Source organism: Microplitis demolitor, chromosome 7 (assembly GCF_026212275.2).
Source record: "Microplitis demolitor isolate Queensland-Clemson2020A chromosome 7, iyMicDemo2.1a, whole genome shotgun sequence".
Classification (NCBI taxonomy): Eukaryota; Metazoa; Arthropoda; class Insecta; order Hymenoptera; family Braconidae; genus Microplitis; species Microplitis demolitor.
Window position 1 is genome coordinate 4,697,724 of NC_068551.1, and position 19,384 is coordinate 4,717,107.

Below are 19,384 nucleotides of genomic sequence, written 5' to 3' on the forward strand. Positions count from 1 at the left end.
GAAATCGAATCATACTTTAAATACAAAAATGAATTTTTCACGTCTTCAAAAATAAATAGAACAGATTTACCAATTTATAGAGAACTCCAAAGAATATTTAATTTAATAAGTGTTCAAAAATTTATGTAATTTGTTCAGTTTAATAAGGGGTTATCAGATATTTTCGGCTGTTTTTCTCGGAAACAAAATTTCTTAAACAAACTACAGTCTGCACATTGACGTACTACTGCCTTATCTAACAAAGTACGCTTTAATTTTTTAATAATATTCGTTTCTTAAAAAAAAAAAAAAACGTTGATCAAAGCTCCTGATTACCGTATTACTGCAAGAAAGATAATATCATTCACCTACGCGAGACAAAGTAAGAACTCCTGTTCCAAAGTGACATTACTTATTGTACAGGTGATAAAATTGTTTTTATTCCAATTAATGATAATTTCGTGACACCGTTTCAAGACGTTGGATGACACCACTAAGTAAAACCACTAGATTAGGATTTCATTTCAACACTGTTTTTTTACAGTGTACATGTGAGTTTAAAAAAAAATTACGTATCAATGCCGAATTTAAAAAACTAGCTTATATATCATGTTTTATCTTTGAAGACTTTGTAAAGCTTCAGAGTTGATCTCTGGCAAGCCTAGAGTAGGGACTGGGATAAGTCGTTTTAAATGGAAATTCACAGTTGCAAAGTTTGTCCGTGCTGTTCTTCGCACAACTTGTCGTTTCTATTGTAAAAGGCGATCAACGACTAACATGAACTTTCTTGTCTATGTAATAGTATCAACTAAGTCTCTTGGATAATAATTAGTGGATTACATTTAAAACTTTAAAGGATAATTACATAATTAATAAAACTTGTTAATTTCGTTTACGTAATTAACAACTACTTGTATATTTTATCCCACCGTATTGCCATTTTTTTATTTCATTTATTCCGTCTTCACATGGAATTAAATTTATCTGAGGTCAATTAATTGAGGAAATAAAAAATTTACTTAATTAGACTTCTCTCATGCTAGTTATATGGATATATTAAATATTTTCTATTGAGATTCGCCGATCCCATTAAATTCTATATCAATAGTTAAGTGAAAACGAATAATTAAAATATAAAAAATAATTAGTAGTTACTTTTAGAAATATAAATTTTCTTGACATGGTAATGAAATTTAATAGAAATATCTGACTAAATGTTAAAGTTAAATTTATTCATGCGTATAAAGCTTATTAAATTGAAATAAACATTAAGGCGTTAACGAGGCTCGTACATATGCTCGCTTGGATTAGTCATTACTCATTATAAAACTATGTGCAAACACTCGGGCTGTCAAACGAACACTTAAGTACCATTAGATATATGTTTTAAGTCTAAATACACAAACTACATGTTTGCAAAGATAATTTAAAGTCTAAATCTGTTTATATAAAAATTTTTCATTTAAAAATAATTATTACATGTACTATTTTTTTCTAGGGTTCTTACTTACGAAAATTCACTTATCAAAAATATATAAGACACTTACAACATAAAGATGATGAAGGAAAAAAATACGAAAAAGTGCCAACGTATATGAATAATGGATCATCTGATTTCACGAAGTTTTATTTCTCCCCTTTGCGCTTATACACGAATTACATACAAGAAAACTCCGACGATACACTTGACTGATTTTTTATTTTAATTTTAAAAAAAGTTATTTTGAAATTAAAATTTTTTATGCTATCTATTGGTAACTGTTTTTTTTCTTTTAATCGGAATATTATTTACAAGAAAAGTTTTACCATATATATGTTAACTAGCTGACCCACTTTGTGGGTTGAAAGTTGCAATGATCATATTATTCAAATAATATTTAGTTAACTCTGTATATAAAATTCAAAAATTAATTTATATAGTGCCAATAATTTATATTTTGATATTTCTATCTCTTTGATATTTTATAAGAATGTATTGATGGTTATACAAGCTGGAAAAAAGTGGTAATACCTTCCATCTTAACGAAGTAACTATTTCCATACTGAGAGTTAATTAAAGTGCGTTAATTTTGACTACACACTTGGTTTTGGAGTGCGGGTATGTTCTCGCGGGTTGATTATCATCGTGGTCACTTATGGTGATTGGTTCATTGATCGGCGTCGAAGAATCGCGAAGGCATCACCTCCCGTTCGAAGTCGACCAATTTAAATGATCACAATAACCTTGCTCTACGGTAAGTTCCCTGATAACTGATCAGACGAAAATGGATCCCTTTATACTAATATACACTGAAAAAATGATAGGTATCTATAAATGATACTTTGATTGATGGGATCACTTGTCTGCAGAGATTAATTGACATAGAAAAAAAATTATAAGATGGCCAAATATGGATAGTATAATATTTTTGGGCCGAAGGCGAAAAATCGGGCTGAAATAAGGGACCCAAATATTGTGGTAAAAAATTTGGTTGATTCGTGATTTATTACTTATAGGGGAGGGTGGGGCAAAGTGGGTACTATTGGGGCAAAGTGGGCCCTCCTAAAATTTTCTATGAACGAGGCTCATAATAAGTCATCTTTACTTTTTTACGATTATTCATTTATTACTTATTAGCTTATTTATATCTTACCCATTTTTGCCCATTTTGCCCCATATTTTAAAATTCGTAATTTATTATGAACACAGCTTATTCATAACATTTTTAAAGTGAAGAATTTAAAAAATGTAAAACGAGCAATAAATTTGTCTTACACAATTTTTTTTAGATAGGGGCCCACTTTGCCCCTAATTTTCGATTTTTAAATTTTAATGGACACAGCTTATCAATGTTAAATAACAAACAAGGGACTATAAAGTAGTGTAACGAGTAAAAAAAAAGTAAAGATAATCCCATTTCTAGCTTACGGGGCCCACTTTGCCCCACCCTCCCCTACAATTAATTGACGCCTGGACCATGTGATGATTCGTTCTTTTTTTTTCTTTATGAAAATTTCATTCAGAAATTATTTTTCGGTAATTCGTTGGTTAATTTTTTTTTAGTACTGCAGATAATGTAGCATATTAAAATATATATTCGGAAACCATCATAGTTGTTATATTTATTGAAAAATGTTATATTTTTTTTTTTTTTTTCACTTTTTTTAAGAGTACGCCGTTCTTCCGAATAATAGAAAAGTCAATTTTTCTTTAGCGTCTCAATTTTTCCCGCCCAATTCTAAGTATAGAGATTTTTTTCATTAAAATAAAATTCACTATTGACAAGTGATCGTTTAAAATTTCATGTACGTGTGGTAATATAAAAGTTGATGACACTTGATGGAACTTTATAAATGCAATTTTATGTATGCGATTCTGTAAATCGCTCGTAAACTCAATACGAATTTCTATATTTTTTATTTTCACATGAATAACATTCAGCATTTATTGCAACGCATTTTATGGTCTACAAAAAATCTTATATATATATACATATATATATATTATGACATATAAGCAGTGAGTACCGATAATTCGAAATATTAACAATATTTTTATTACTTGTTATAAAAAATATTGCATGATTTTTTAAAAATATTTGTAATTACATCAAATGATAAATTGAAAGTGTTCACGAATGATTTATTTACTATTAGGCAATAAATAATTTTTCTGCCGAAATTTTGGGGTTTGTCTCGATATGATTTATGTGTGACGTATACTCCTCAATTTAATCTCATGTCTCATGTATACCATGAAGATATTTAATTAAATTTGACCATTAGATATTTATAAAAATTTCTCGACAAAAAAAAAAAAGTAAATAGCATAATCGAATTTTTATTTAACGAATAAAATGTTAATTAAATAAATAAAAGAAATGGCTGTCTTAAAATTTTAGTATAAATTTATTTTTAAAAATAAGTTTAAATAATCGAAATTTATATTTACTGCATAAAGCAACTACTGCATTTTGTATTTACCTCTTAAATATTTTCCTAAATAAATAATAGAAAAAAAAAAAACTAACTCAGCAGTTATTACTATCCGGACGAAGCCGGCATTTTCTTGGTAGCCAGCCAAAAACGCGACTCCTCGTAATGTAAGATTCCTTATACTTGGAACACTCTCTCTATTTTCCTCTTTGTCTTTTTCACAAAACGATTTATTGCGCAACGCGGCATAATCAGTGGTGAAAATAAAGAATCACCCGGATGTTTGCTAAGATGAACACGCAAGCGTAAACACACTTATTTGACAAGGTAAAAAAAGTGTTAAAAAAAGTGTTAAAAAAAGTTAACTAAACTGTAATTTACTGTCAATGTTTCAGCAATAAATAAATAATTTGTTCAATGTGAAAAAAAATGGTGGAAGTCGACGTTATCTATGTGCTAAATTTAACCTCTACATCGGGGTTGAAATAACACCGGTAGTGTGTTTAAAATTTTTCGGTGTTAAAAAAAAGTAGTTTTATTTTGGAAGTACCAGAAGTCGAATTGTATTTCAAATATAATTAATTTATCACTTTTAAATCAGTTATTATCTTATGAAAAACATCAGAGTCATGATAAAAATGATTATTAAGCAAAAAGGAGGGGGGGGGGTGAAAGGAGGTAAGATTTTCATTTAATATGCAGAATTTTTTTTTTCGCCTTTTTTAGGGATACCCCATTTTGCCCGCCAAAGTTCAAATTTTTTTGTTTCAACGGCAACTGAAATTTTTGTTTATTTACTTCGCATATCATTAAAAACAAAAAGATTCTGCGTATTTGAGTCCTCGGAACCATAGTATTTCCTTAAGTAGCCCGCTTTGCCCCCCCCCTTCCACTATCTGTTGCTAAATATTTAATTTGACAAGTGATCAAAAATGTAAACAAAATTCGTTCAGTTCAATGTAAAATGTTTAGAGTAAAATGTCTTTTGTATTTAAAATAATTTTTATTTGAAAACTGGTTTAATTAATATTATAAAATGTTGCAAAATTATTTGAAAGCTGCATCAAGAAATCCTCTGCAGCGTATAAATTTATAAAAAAAATTTTAATTAAAAATTGTGACATAGAAACAATTTTCAACAAACTAATTATGATAGTATAATTAAAAACAAAAATTCACATGAATAATTCATTTTATTTGATAAATAATGCAACAAAAAGAAATATATAAATGCACAGGTGACACAAGAACGCAACTGTGAAACATAATTCAATTCAACTACCGAACCTCAATTTTTTTTTTTTTTATATATTATAACATTATTTATAATATTGAAGCGACGAGAAGCAGCTGGAAAAAAAATATTGAATGAGTGAGAGAAAGAAAGAGAGAAAATGATAGTTTGTACACCAATTCCACAGAAAATCCGTAGCTATTTATTACAATCGACATGGAACGGTTGCTTTCTACAGGGTTTTTACCGTTCTTAAGGCAAACCACACAACTGTACCGAAGAAAAGCAACAAACCCGATTATTTATTGTGCAAGTTTTTCCTCAAATGACAACAGGACTCATGTTTGTACTTGTATACTAGTGCTGTAGTACTGTGTATTGCTATATATATGTATATATTTATATTTGTACATGTACAAGGCAAAAGAGCCGTGTCGCGGTATAACCCACCACAACAAAGCACGAATAAACGTAGTATAAAGTTATTATAAGCACAATGAATGAGCACAAACGTGATAATAACTCGGTTTGTTAGTACGCTTGCAATACAGTTGACCCTCATTGTTTTTATCACTGAGAATAATGACCTGCGACCCAGGCACGTTTCACTAAAATTTCTACGAGTCAAATAAAAAAGTAAGATAGATACTCTTTTCCTTTTTTTTCGTATCGCGCTTTATATATTTTAGATAAAAGGTTACCATTTATTTTAAAAATTCATTTTCATAATTTTACCAGATGGTTTCTATGGGATATTTTTTTTTATCATTATTCGAGTAGGAAATAAATATTAATGGTGTCTAGTAAATTATATTAATTTTTTCTCAAGATAATTAATTTTAATCTTATTTGAATTTATTTATTTATGACAAATAATTTTATTGTTACGGTACATATATATATTTTTAAAAAATAAAGTAAGAAATAAATTTTTGAAAATTAAGAGTCATCAAATTTTACTTGAATATCACAGTCTAATTTATATCAGTGGCGATTAGGACAAAAAATAATTTTCGAAACTCATGGTAAGTAAGTACGTCTTTGATTGGTTAAAAATGACACTACAAATAATAAATATCGCGAAGAATGCCCACATTATTCGTGAAAAATATAAAAAATCTACTTTTTACATACAATATAGACATACTATTTATTAGTCACTAAACATGCCGTAGTGTGACTGCAACCTGTCTTGTAGATTGTCTTGCAGTCACGGGCGAAAATTCGCAAATTTTTCAGTTTAGACGAACTTGCGAAAAATTGAGGGGCTTCGCTAAGCGATATCATGCATCTACGTGATAGTACGCACCTTAAGACACACAAGAAACCATCACTTTTTATGCCCTTTTTAAAAAAAAATTTTATTAAAAAATTAAATCGTTCCCACTAATTCAAAAAAGACGTACTCATGCGCACACCTTTTCCCACTTCCTGCGCTGACTCCACTACTACCTTGACGTCATAATTCAATTAAATTATGCATTGTAATTACGATTTCAATTAATTAGCATTCATTTTAAATATTTTGTTAAATAAGTCATTGCTCTCGATTGAAATAAAGAGGAGCAATTTAGTGACCGCGATCAATATAGAAAATAAAATTTATTTATTGAGTTATACACAATATGAGTTCCGTACTTTTAATTAATGATAATTAATTAATTATTAATTTTATGACTGAAGCAATTGCAGATTCTGAAAGAACATTTTGAGAGCAATTTTTTGGCATATCGTTCATTTAAAATTATTAAATTTCCGCGCCAACTTAATAGTGGTGAGGGATTCATAAATATACATTCTTTTTATTATAACTATGATAATACTAAATATATATTTACACAAAAAATAATTTAGTAAAATTTGTATATTTTTCCTATAAACTAATTTTGTACTCTACTTCAAAAATGAACCGGCTGCTATTTTAGCCTCCAAATTTTCCAGATCACTAGTGTGTACATCTAAAAAAAAATAATTAGTTGAACAAATTTAGATACGTTAATGAAATTATGTTTATACGTTACCATAATAAGGCGGAGAACTAGCGGTAATAACAAAAAATGTTCCTAGAACAGTATTATTATTATCATAATAATTTTCTGCATTAATACCCATTTCAATGCAATTATTTTCATCACAAGTCTCATGAATAATTTCAATAGCTCTCTGAGCGGATCTGTCCCACTCGTGAGCCCAAAATTTTCCCGCATTGTACGCGGCTGCAATTAGTGACTCTGTGAAATACATATGTGACAAACCGTGACTACATGTTTTTTGTTTTATCCCTTTAAAACGAAACAAGGTTTTTAAATGTATAAATTGTCATCAAGCAACTCATGCATAAATATATATACATTATTAACAAAGAAAAAAAATGCTTACATTTTTTAGGATTAAATAGAATTGCATACCAAGGTTTATTATTTCTACTACAAAAAGGTTGTTTTTTACCTCCATTAGGATAAAAATCAACATGACCTAATAAAAGAAAAAAAATTACATTATATATGAAAGATGACTTTAATTTAAATTTTAAATAAAAATATCTACCGATGGGTTCTTGTAAACCAAATGAAAATTGTGAAGAAGGTTTTCCATGTGTATGAATAACATCAACGAAATCGGCGTCAGTTTTAACCAATGAAATATTGCTTCTTAAAAAACATGGTCTAGCAGGATCTAATCCTGTAATGCGAGTGACATTCCACAGTGTTGATATTTTTTTAAATTCATTCGCTGCAATGCCACATATATGTGCACCAAGACTATGTCCTACCATATGAATCGGTCCCCAATTTAGTTCATTTAAATTATTGTTCATAGTAGAATCACGCGTTGCATTAATAACGTGAGACAAAAATCTACAATGTATAAAATTATTTCAATTTTAATGTCAATGAATTTAAAATAAAAGTTATTTAAATAGTTAACCTTGTGGGCTAACCCTGAAATTTCTGTTGTGTTCATTTTTTTAGAGATATCGTACGACAAAAAATTTGTTTAACCATACGCGCACACATACACATTCTGACGGCCACTCGAAGTTGTAATCAGAAACGTTTCGAGTACCGAGAGTATAACTATAATTAATAATAATGATTTTTTTTTTATGAAACTTCAAATTTACTTTGCGGAAAATTAAAAATGATGCATATTTATAAAATTTTTAAAATTTTAATTATATACTCACTTAACAATTTTATGACCTACAGGCATCACATGTTCAGCAGCTTTATAATAATTTAATGTGTTTGCATATTTTCCCCAATCTACAATAACAACATTAACATCATTCTGAAAATTAAATTTTAAAATATAAATTATTAATAATTCTTGATTAGACTGCAAATTAAAATATATAACAACAATAATAATAATAATAATAATAATAATAATAATAATAATAATAATACAGAAGTATTAGGGTGGTCGTTAAAAATTAAATTTTCTCAGGCACCCCATAAAAAGCTTCTTCTTATTGAAAAAATACATGGGGAATTTTGTTTTTTCTTTCTAAGCAAAAAGAACACATGCCTCAGGACGATCAAATCCTCAGGACGATAATTTTTCGATACACTCGCGGTTTTTTTCAAATATCTCATGAAATATGTAGATTAATGGAAAAAATCATAGAAACAATTTTGTAGGAAATTAAAGTCTTGACAAAAAAGGTCATATTCACTTTTTTTTAAATGTGTTTTTATGAAGATATTTTAAAAAACTTTTTTTTAGATTTTATCAGCTGAGCATTTAAAGGATTACGAATAGTAAAAATAACGTTTTTTCTTAAATATAAACAAATTTTTAACTCGTAACATATCAATTATCAATGCCTTGTTATAGTTTCTATATCCTTAGAAAAATGTTGTTTTCAAAATTTGTAATCCTTAAAACGCTCGATTCATAAGATCTAAAAAGTTTTTTTAAAATATCTTCATAAATACACATTTTATAAAAAAAATGAATATGACCTTTTTTGTCAAGAATTAAATTTCCCACAAAATTGTTCCTATGATTTTTTCCATTAATCTGCATATTTCATGAGATATTTGAAAAAAACCAATGGTATCGAAAAATGAACTTTGATCGTCGTGAGACACGTGTTCTTTTACTTAAACGAAAAAACCAAATTCCCTACATATTTTTTCAATAAAAAGAACCTATTTACGGAGCGTCTGAGAAAAGTTGATTTTTAATGATCACCCTAATATGTATGAAAATTTGAAAATATACTTACCCATAATCGAAATGCTGTATCCATTCTATCAACCCAATTTTTACGACCACTCGATTTAAATCCATGTACAATAAAAACAGTCCGACGATCAATTCGAAAATCCGTTTGATCTAATCGGAAATCATTTCCTAGAGTTACTTCAACTCTATTAGGATATTGTCGGGATGTTAAAAAAAATTTAACATCCAATTGATTTTCATTTATTTCAGATTTAAATAACCACTCAATTCCGCGACCTATACTTGATTTACGTGTAAAACAGCGCACACTTCCATTCTTATAATTAAAATCAGAGCCCGGATGTTGATTTAAACTATCAACATTCAATATAATGTTTAAAAATATAAAGACTAATGTCAAGAGTAACGCACGTTTATCGCTTGACATGTTGTCAGTATGACTGACTCGATACGATATAATTCATGAGCTATGATTCATAACAACAATGTTAAACTCATAAAAGTACAGTGTAGTTAGACGAATAATTATAGATAAAATGGTTACTATAGTTATCAGTGACGTTTAATATCAAACAAATTATCTTTAAATTTTTTATTTATTTATTCTTCATTTACAAAAGATTATATCCATTCAAACAACAAATTGATGAATAATACTTTTAAAATGATGTATTCATATTACTTAATTCTTAGATGACCTTGATTTTTGCCTTGAGGACTATTAAGCCATTACGCATCATCAAGTCATAATTTAAACACTACTATGATAATAGAATAAAAGTATGAGCGGCACCACACTTCGTTTATCCCGAATAAAATATGAATGAAACAATGAAAAAAAAAAAAAAATAAATAATAATAATAATACTTTATTTGTTTTTTATTTTATTAAATAATATTAATGTACTGTAAAACGAACGGTGTTAAAAATGGACTCAAATTAACATCAAGTGGTGTTAAAATGAAATAACACCAATGTAGGCGGTGTAATTTAGCAGTGTTAAATCGGTGTAAAAAAAAGTTCGAAGTATCGGAGTAAGTAAAAATATTTATTAAGTAAAGTATTGGTAACACCAAAAAATATTTTAACACCGGGAAATTTTTTTAACACCGATAAAGAATATTTACAGCAGAGGTGTTATTTTAACGCTAATTTCGGTAGCAAAATTTAACACCAAAAATTTACACACCTACACCACCTGGACTTACTCCGGATTTTTTTACTGTGTATCCCATATGAAAATAACATATATGGTTAAAATATATGATAAATATCAGAAAATATATATGGCCAATTTAACTATATTTTCTGATATATTTTTTTTATATTGAAAAATATAATATTCATCATATACGAGTCCGTATATGCTTAGCATCTATAAAATATATATGTCAATCATATACAAAAAATATGTTTTTATCATATATGAAAATGTATATTCTTGTCATATACGAAAAATACATTTTTTTCATACATAAAGATATATATTTCTATCATATACGAAAAATATACTTTGATCGCATATAAAAACATATATTTATATTGTGTATGGAAAAAAAAGTTTCTTATTCGTATGACCACCTCCAATTAAATTAGATCTAAACTTTAATATACTCTTTAAATTGGAGTTAAAAATTTCAAAATTAGTTAATTTGATGCGAATATATGATATACCCATATACATATACATACACCGAATAAAATATATGCTTAAATATAACAAACAAAATATGAGGTGCCATATATAATATAAATTATATGCTACCATTTATTTCATTTCATATAAAAATTTTATATTTTTTTAATATAAAAGGAAATATATCAATACACTAATTTATAAGGTATATGTATATGTATATATAGCTTAATATAAAAAACATATAAGTTACATATATGGGATACATATATTTACTACTGTATATAATTTTATGATATATAATTTTTTTTAGTAAAATTTCTTTAAGTTTTTTTTCTATGATTCCTAAAATTGCTATATATTTTTATTGCATTTCTTCAAATATGTAAAATATATGAAAAAATTAAAAGTTCAGTAGACAAATTATACGGTAGAATAAAAAATCTAAATCCATTTGTTTTTAAATTTTTAAAACCAAAGCAAGACAAGATTAATATAATCCGTAAAATTAGTAGTGGGCCATAATGAAGCCTTGACAAGACTTGTGAATTATTAGATCAATATAAAATTCAATACCAGCAAGAAACGTGAATGCGCTGGAGTGGTTGGTATATTCTGGGTGAGATAAGTTGAGAGATGCTCGCTTTACTTTACCATCCCCAATGAAAGTAGAAGATAATGTACGGTACGGCATTAATGAAGTTTATTGGCTAATTTATAAGAAGCTAAGTGGCCGATTTACCAAGATAACTGATCTATTTTTTTGTTATCTATATATCTTTAACACAATACAAAGCGTATGCTTTTGATGGCTATTATCAATTTTCACAACGATAAAACTAAAATATGCTTTAAAAAATGATTCCACCGAAAAAAAACCAGACAGAAATATCGCTTACATAAAAACTTTTTTAAAAAAAAATCATATTGATCAAGAGCTTATCATGTAACGTCAGAAAAGACAGCCCCCCCCCCCCCAACCACTTTTCCTTAAATGGAAAAAAATAAAATTTGTGGTTTGACTTTTTGCTGCCTCACTACGTCCTTGACGATAATAATAATATATTTTATATTCACGACGACGTAAAAAATAACGATCGGATGTAAAACTTAAAATGAAATGAATTTAAATTACTTGACAGTTAAGAAAAAAGCCTATATATGTATGTAATATTGTAGTGACGTTTGCAATCTAGTTGAGCAATTGGCAGAGAGCAGACAGCAGTAACAGAAACATGGAGAAGGAATCCTACAGATTCTATTCGACGAATGGGATGGTATCCCAATACGGTATGAATATCTGAATATACAACAATGCATTTGAAACCACGAACTGCATCCGACGTGAATGAGAAATACGAGGAGAGTGTATAGAGAAACGAGAACATACGCATGTAAACCTAAACGCTAACATTTCGTTACAACGATAGACACAAAATTTTACATGTGTCCGTTTACCTCTTGGACAATTGGACACATGATAACCACGCGTAATGAGACATCATTTTAACGTATGTGATAATATGTATGATTATCATACGCGCAGTTGGCTTTGAAAATTATCAAACCATTCCATTCTCTCTGATGTACCTACATGGTTTGGTATAGTGTAAGCTATCATAATAGTTCTACTCTTTAACTAGTCACACAATAGCAAGTCCAGTATACTCTACACTACTCAATGCTCTATCAGAGAAAAAAAATTCTTTGTTCATTGGTAACGTCATCAAATCGTCGCTGTAATCATAAAAACACATAAACTTCGTTCGAAAAAAATACGTAAATACAAAACTTGAAAAAAGTCGATAACTCAATCAAAAGTATAAGTTTTTAAATAGAATGTTATCTTTTTTCTTATCAGTCAATTAAAAAATTGTAAAATTGAACGTGTGCTCTATTCTCACTTTTTTTTCTATATACTTCTTTTCGACAGCCTATACCTTCAAAAATAACATACTAAAATTTCAAGTGCATATCCCGCATAGTTTTTTTGAGTTACAGTCATCTGAAGAGCAGCCGCCTATTGGTTCTCAAAAATACATTTTTTTAAATTGCTGCAGTTATAACTTGAAGGCAAATCACGCGATCGATTTGATTCGAACTGCAGCTTTTTTTTATACATTACTACGTACCATGAACCTCCAGTTTTCCGATCGAATCAAAAATGTAATGTTGGCAGACCAAAAATCATCAAGATTTCGCGCAAAGTTTGAAATTTTTTTGAAAAACTCCGCCATATTGTTAAATTTCATTAGTTTCCTTAGCCCGAGGGTTATGTTAGGGAAAATACCTTCTAGTTTAATAAACTTTTTGGTTTTTTTGATGTCATGCACTGTGAAGGTCGCTATCACTACAGTGGAGACATTTTTTTTGGAGCGTTGGGAGATTGTGAATAACTCGCTGAATTTTAAATTTTTCAGTCCAAAAATTTTATCTTGTATTCATTATATATCTCCAAATATATCCCTCAAATATTGAAACTTTCCATGCAGTACATTTCATCAAAAAAATTCCAAAAATCATTTTTTTTCTAAGGCGATCACACTAGTGGTCCTCCTTAAGAAACAAAATTTGCAGAAAAGTAACTAAAAATGATGAAATATAGCAAAGCAGGAGTAAAAACTAGTGTTTTACAAAAAAAATGGAATGAAATACAGTTTTTGATAAAAGACAAATAATAGAGTAATTTTAAATTTAAAAAAAAAAATAATAATTTTATTACGTAGCTGCAATTAACTTTAATTGATAGTAATTCAATAAAAATAACTTAGAGTTTATATTTTAACACTATTATTTATCTGTTATTGAAAGTTGTTATATTTGTATTCAGTTAAAAAAAAGAAAATAAAAATAAATCATAAAGACCATTTATGTCTGTTCATAGCTGTTTGAAATGTTGAAAAAAGTGTTTAATTTTTTAATCATATTTTACTCCATTGCAAATCATTATTTAGTAGAATCATGTAGTTGTGCAAAATTTACATATAAACCATACATGGAGCGAATTAAATATTTAGTGAGATTGCCAGATTCAACAAAATTAAACAAGCTTGCTTTCATTGGAACTCATTGGTCATTGTCTTATAATGCAGAAGAAGAAGAATTACGTACTCAAGACTTAAATATTGTGCAACAATTAAAATATGGAATTAGATTTTTCGATATCAGTGTACGCCTACAACCAGATTTATTTAAAATTGAATTGAATTATATTTCTTTAAATTCTGATTTTCGAGAGCTTTTATATGATTTTGATAAATTTCTCGATGATAATCCTGGCGAATTTATAATAGTGTTCATAGTAGATCAAGGGCATAAAGCCGAGTCCAACGGTACGAAAGATATTTGTAAAGTTATCGATTACTATATTGAGAACATTTGGGGTGGATGGCGAATGGTAAAAGACTGGAAACTTGATGATCCTATTGGAATGTATCGCAATCGAATTTTACTAGCTAGTTTGAACCCTTCATTGGCCGGGTGCACCTTTAATATCAATGGAAAATGTAGAATAGATAATCAGAATGGAATGCTTGCTATAAATAGTAAATATAATATTTATAATATGCAAGGAAGAATTTTGAACGCAATAGAAATGAGCTTTCGGAAATCTCCAAAGTGTTACATCAACAATATTAGTTTTTTTGATAATATCAATACTCGTCGTGCTATTGCAAAAGACGGTGGTTACTATTTTAGGGATGCTTGTCCGCGTCCACTAAATGATTTAATGGTTGAAAAGTTTCGAAATCCGAAACGCGCTCTGATCATTGTATTGGCCGATTATGTTACTCAAGAATTGATCGATAAAATTAATTACTCTAATTTTCCAAAATCAGTGACGCGAGGATGGGAGTGACAACACTATTACATTAAGAAAAAAAAATTATCGATAAAATTATTTGAAAAAATTCCAGTGAGAACGAACCCACTATTAACCATTCCTATAAGAGGCAATGAAAAGTCAAAATTTAATTGAATGTTATAAAATAGCTATTTTCGATACATAAAATTAAAACCAGGGTTTGCAGTATGCTTGTATTGACGACACAAGTCTTGGGTTATGACGCATTCTCAACGAGAACGAGTACATCCATCTTTCTCGCATGAGCGCAGCGAGAAACATAACCTAAGACGAGTGTTGACACAACAAGTATACCGGAATTCTCGTTTAAATCATACGTGTCGAACAATAGTTTTTATAACGACTGTGTTTAAAGTCCGATTGAGAGAAAATTTAAATAATTTAAAAAAAAAAAAAAAAATTAATTGTTATTTTACAAAAACTATAAAATTTTACAATGGAATATATGAATGTACTTGAGCAACCCTTTATTCACATGTTTTGTTTTTCAATTCAGTGTCACATTTTTTTACTTATTTATGAATCACATTCAAGTAAAAATTTAGTAACATCAATTTTTTAAGATATTAAACAATACAACTAAAGCAATATTTTTATTTTAGTTTATTTTTGAGTTACATGTGCGTGGGTAAATAAATAAGACGTACGATACAAGTATACAGAGCGACGATTTTCTCCTTCTCTTTCTGTCTAGAGTGAATAACGGTCACTCCCTGATTTGTATATAATTCCTATAGCAAATTACTTTTCAGCACAGTAAAATCATGCTGAAAAGTGAAACAGCTGATTTTTCGGCATCGTTCTATAGTTTCGTCGAGTTATCGAGAGAAAGACCTATTTTACTCGCGCCACACGACGCTCGAATATTGAACTTTAAACGCAGGAGTTATAAAAAAATATTTAAGGAGGTTCGACCGACATTAGTGAGTCAAAGTAGTGTTTGAATTTTTTTGTTTGCTGAATTCTCCTAATAGTTATGAAAATTCATTATTTTAATCGATAATAACATAACGAATTCATAAATTAATATTTATTACTTATTTAATTAAAGAAAGTAATTAAATTACTTGGTTATTTTTGACTCATATGATTTAATAAAAAGATTTGGCAACAGCGCGTTCTAACTTCTTACACATCGATATTCAAATTAAAGCGGGAAAAATTTATTTCTAATCTCGTCTCTCTAATTAATGTATTTCTATCTTTGTTTTTTCTCTCAGCTGCTTCCGCGATGTTACCAAACCCTCAATAATATGCATCTCTGTCGATGAACGAGATTAAATAATAAAGTTTAACTTGAGTTATTTAAATAATTACAGCGGTAACACTATATTGATAAAATCTTATCATATTCAAAAAATATTCAAGTTTATGGCATGTGGTTTTTTATTTCTTAAACTTGGGAGGTTAATAATAAAAAAAATCGAACAAGTCATGACGGAAGCTTGTCCGCCATAAGAGCCTGTGTATAAGAACTTTAAAAACGTCATTTTTTAATTTTTTTTTTCTAAAAAACTAGGCGGTGAATCATATTCAAATTTTGAGAATACATAGACAAAGTACTTCTTTACATATATACTAAGTTTCATATCTCAAAGTTGGAAAATCCTTTTTACATTAGATTCGGTCGAACCTCCTTAAGTAATAGATACGCAAAATATAAAACTTTTCGACTCAATTTAATTTTTTGATTAAAATTGCTGGTCACAATTTTGAATTTTCTAAAATAATAAAATTTTGTTATTTTGATGTTTAATAAATAAAGAATAACGAAATATTTAAAAGATCATCAAATTATTTCAATTTTAACGCTCACCGGAAACAAAACAATTTGTTAGGAAAAAATAAACTCCTTATCCATTTTTGAGTTTATTGGACCGTACAGAAATAAAATACTTTAAAATATCAGGTGTAATTAATAATTTAAAAATAAAAAAAAAATAAAGAACTTTGATTAAAAAATAAATTTAAAGTGCAATAAAATGTTTATATTTAATATTTTTAAATGAAACAGCGATATGAAAATGTTAATATCCTGTCATATTAATCTCTAAATAACATTAATTGATAGCAATTAAGTAAAAAATAATTAAAACTTAAACGGACTTATTTTATTTTTAAAAAGTTTTGTCGTTGTAAATGATAATACATCATAACTTTTTTAATAAAAATACAAATCATTAAGAATTGTGAATCATAGTTTAAAATGCCTAAAAATTTAGTTACTTTTTTAATTATTGTTTATTATACTAAATATAGCTATCTGGTTCAATCATGTGGTTGTTCCAAATATACGTATAGGCCATATATGGAGCATATTAAATATTTGGTGAGATTACCGGATACAACAACATTAAGCAGACTCGCACTTATTGGAACTCATTTGTCATTATCTTATCATGCAGATGATGAAAATTTTCGCACTCAAGAATTAACTCTCAAGCAACAATTAAAATATGGAATCAGAGTTTTTGATATCAGTGTACGTGTGCAACCAAATTCGATTCAACTTAAGATGAATTATGTTTCTTCACATTTTTATTTTGACGATCTATTGTTAACTTTTGATGAATTTCTTGACAACAATCCTGGCGAATTTGTAATAGTATTCATAAATCAAAATCATACAGCCGTACATAACGTTGAAAAAAATAATTGTGCAGTTATCGATTACTATATTAATACTAATTGGGGCGGATGGCGATTGGTAAAAGACTGGAAACTTAATGATCCTATTGGAATGTACCGCAATCAAATTTTACTAGCTAGTTCAGATCCGTCATTCGCTGGATGCACATTCAATATTAATACTCAATGTGATGGTGAAGTTTACAAAAAACTAAGGAGTGTATCCTATTTAATCAATGTACTTGATATGCAGAAATATATTATCCAATCAATAATGAAAAGCTTCGTTAATCCCTTACGTTGTTATATAAACGATATAAGTTTCGCCGATCACAAGAATAGCCGTCGTACTATTGCAAAAGATGGCGGTTATAAGTTTAGGAATATCTGTAGTCGTCCTTTAAACGATTTTATGGCGGAATATTTTGAATATTCTAAACGAGCTTTGACTATTGTGTTGGCCGATTATGTGACTCAAGAACTGATTGACCAAATTTATAATAGTAATTTTCTAAACTCATCATGGCGAGGAAAATGAGAAAAAAAATCCATGGAATAAAGAAAAAAAAAAGTTGATTATTTCTTTTATGATAGTATGTAACTAAATCAATAAATAATAAATAACAAATTTGAAAATTAATTTCCAAATGACCCATGTATCCCTATTCAGTTCAAAAAATAATAATAAAATATTTGGAATATACAAATATTCTAGATATTGAAGTGGTTGAAAAAACTATTGCACATGGGGCATTCCATGCCAAATCGGACAGTTTGAAAAATATTAATTTTTGATTCCCTTCATTTTTTAACTTCCCGCTAAGAAAATTGCAAATTTTCAAAAATTCGGGAAATTATTGGTTTCACCCCGATTTGTGAAAATTGAAATTCCAACAGATGTCGACGTTTTGAGGTTCTAGGAAACTATTCTGATTAAATTCAAGATGATGTCCGAGTGTATGTACGTATGTAAATATTCTGTAACTTTTGAACGGATAAACCGATTTTGATTTTCGAGGTGTCATTCGACGCGGCTTGTTATTTACTGTAAACACCGAAAATTTGAGCTTAATCGGTAGGGCACGTTCAGAGATATTTCAAAAATATAATTTTTTCAAAAATGTTTTTTTTGAATAACTTTCAATTCGCTCGATGGATTGAATCCAAAATCTAATCAGCTCTAAAATTTTGTAAGTCGCATCGAATGCTACAACAATCAAAATCGGTTTATTCATTCAAGAGAAACCGTTAACGAAAGAATTAAAAAAAAAAAAATTTTTAGTATTTTGGAAATTTCTCAAAAACGACTCGATAAATCAATTTCGAAATTTAATCAGTTGTAGAACTCAATAAAACGCGTCGATTGCCACCTTAAACGTCTCAATCGGTATATTCGTTCGAGAGATATCGTTTTAGAAAAAATGGTAAAAAACGTTATTTTTCGATAACAAAGGCATACAAAAGTATTTTCGAGATCCTTGAGCTCGAAAATGTATCCACAACAATTTGTTGAGCTCAAGGAGCTCGAAATGGGCGGGATGTTTTGGGGCTGGCCCACAGGGTCAACCGACAGACTGATTTTTTTTTATATTTTTAGTACCCATCTAAAAATTCTTCCTGGTAAATTTTGAGATTTTTTCGATTACCCCTTTGAAACTCGCTCTTTTTTTGGTTTGTTGCTCATAATTTCATTGATAATGGTCCAAACCAAAATTTTCTTGTTTTACAAAATTTAAGTCTTTCACTTTTGTTACCATTGTCTATTGACAGACTTAACGACTTAATTATTAATTTTAATGAAGCTGAAGCAAGCGGCCGTAATAAGTAGCGGCCAGCAATTTTTTGCGTGGCCGCTATTTATTACGGCCGCTAGCAAAGCTATTTTTAAAAAATTAAAGTAGTGACTTTTTTATCATTACTGATAGTGTTGAG

At 28.6% G+C, this 19,384-nt stretch overlaps 2 protein-coding genes across 2 annotated transcripts in view; both read right to left on the reverse strand.

Moving 5' to 3' along the window:
- Positions 1 to 19,384, reverse strand: part of LOC103580476 (TWiK family of potassium channels protein 18) — a 343,662-nt gene that overhangs the window by 267,788 nt on the left and 56,490 nt on the right. The window lies entirely within an intron of this gene.
- LOC103569526 (pancreatic triacylglycerol lipase) lies at positions 6,034 to 9,754 on the reverse strand. Its single transcript, XM_008546865.1, has 6 exons — positions 9,363 to 9,754; positions 8,316 to 8,419; positions 7,676 to 7,986; positions 7,508 to 7,603; positions 7,150 to 7,410; positions 6,034 to 7,086 (listed from the first exon to the last, which is right to left on the reverse strand). Exons 1-6 carry the CDS (start codon positions 9,747 to 9,749, stop codon positions 7,022 to 7,024), a joined length of 1,224 nt encoding a protein of 407 aa, XP_008545087.1. The 5' UTR covers positions 9,750 to 9,754; the 3' UTR covers positions 6,034 to 7,021.

Bases quoted from the DNA above. Each gene is read 5' to 3' on its own strand.
- LOC103569526 (XM_008546865.1), bottom strand. From the start codon at position 9,749: ATGTCAAGCGATAAACGTGCGTTACTCTTGACATTAGTCTTTATATTT. The intron at 8,420-9,362 runs GTAAGTATATTT...TTTAATTTTCAG, and splicing joins ATACAGCATTTCGATTATGG to AATGATGTTAATGTTGTTAT. The intron at 7,987-8,315 runs GTGAGTATATAA...TATACATTGTAG, and splicing joins GTAGGTCATAAAATTGTTAA to ATTTTTGTCTCACGTTATTA.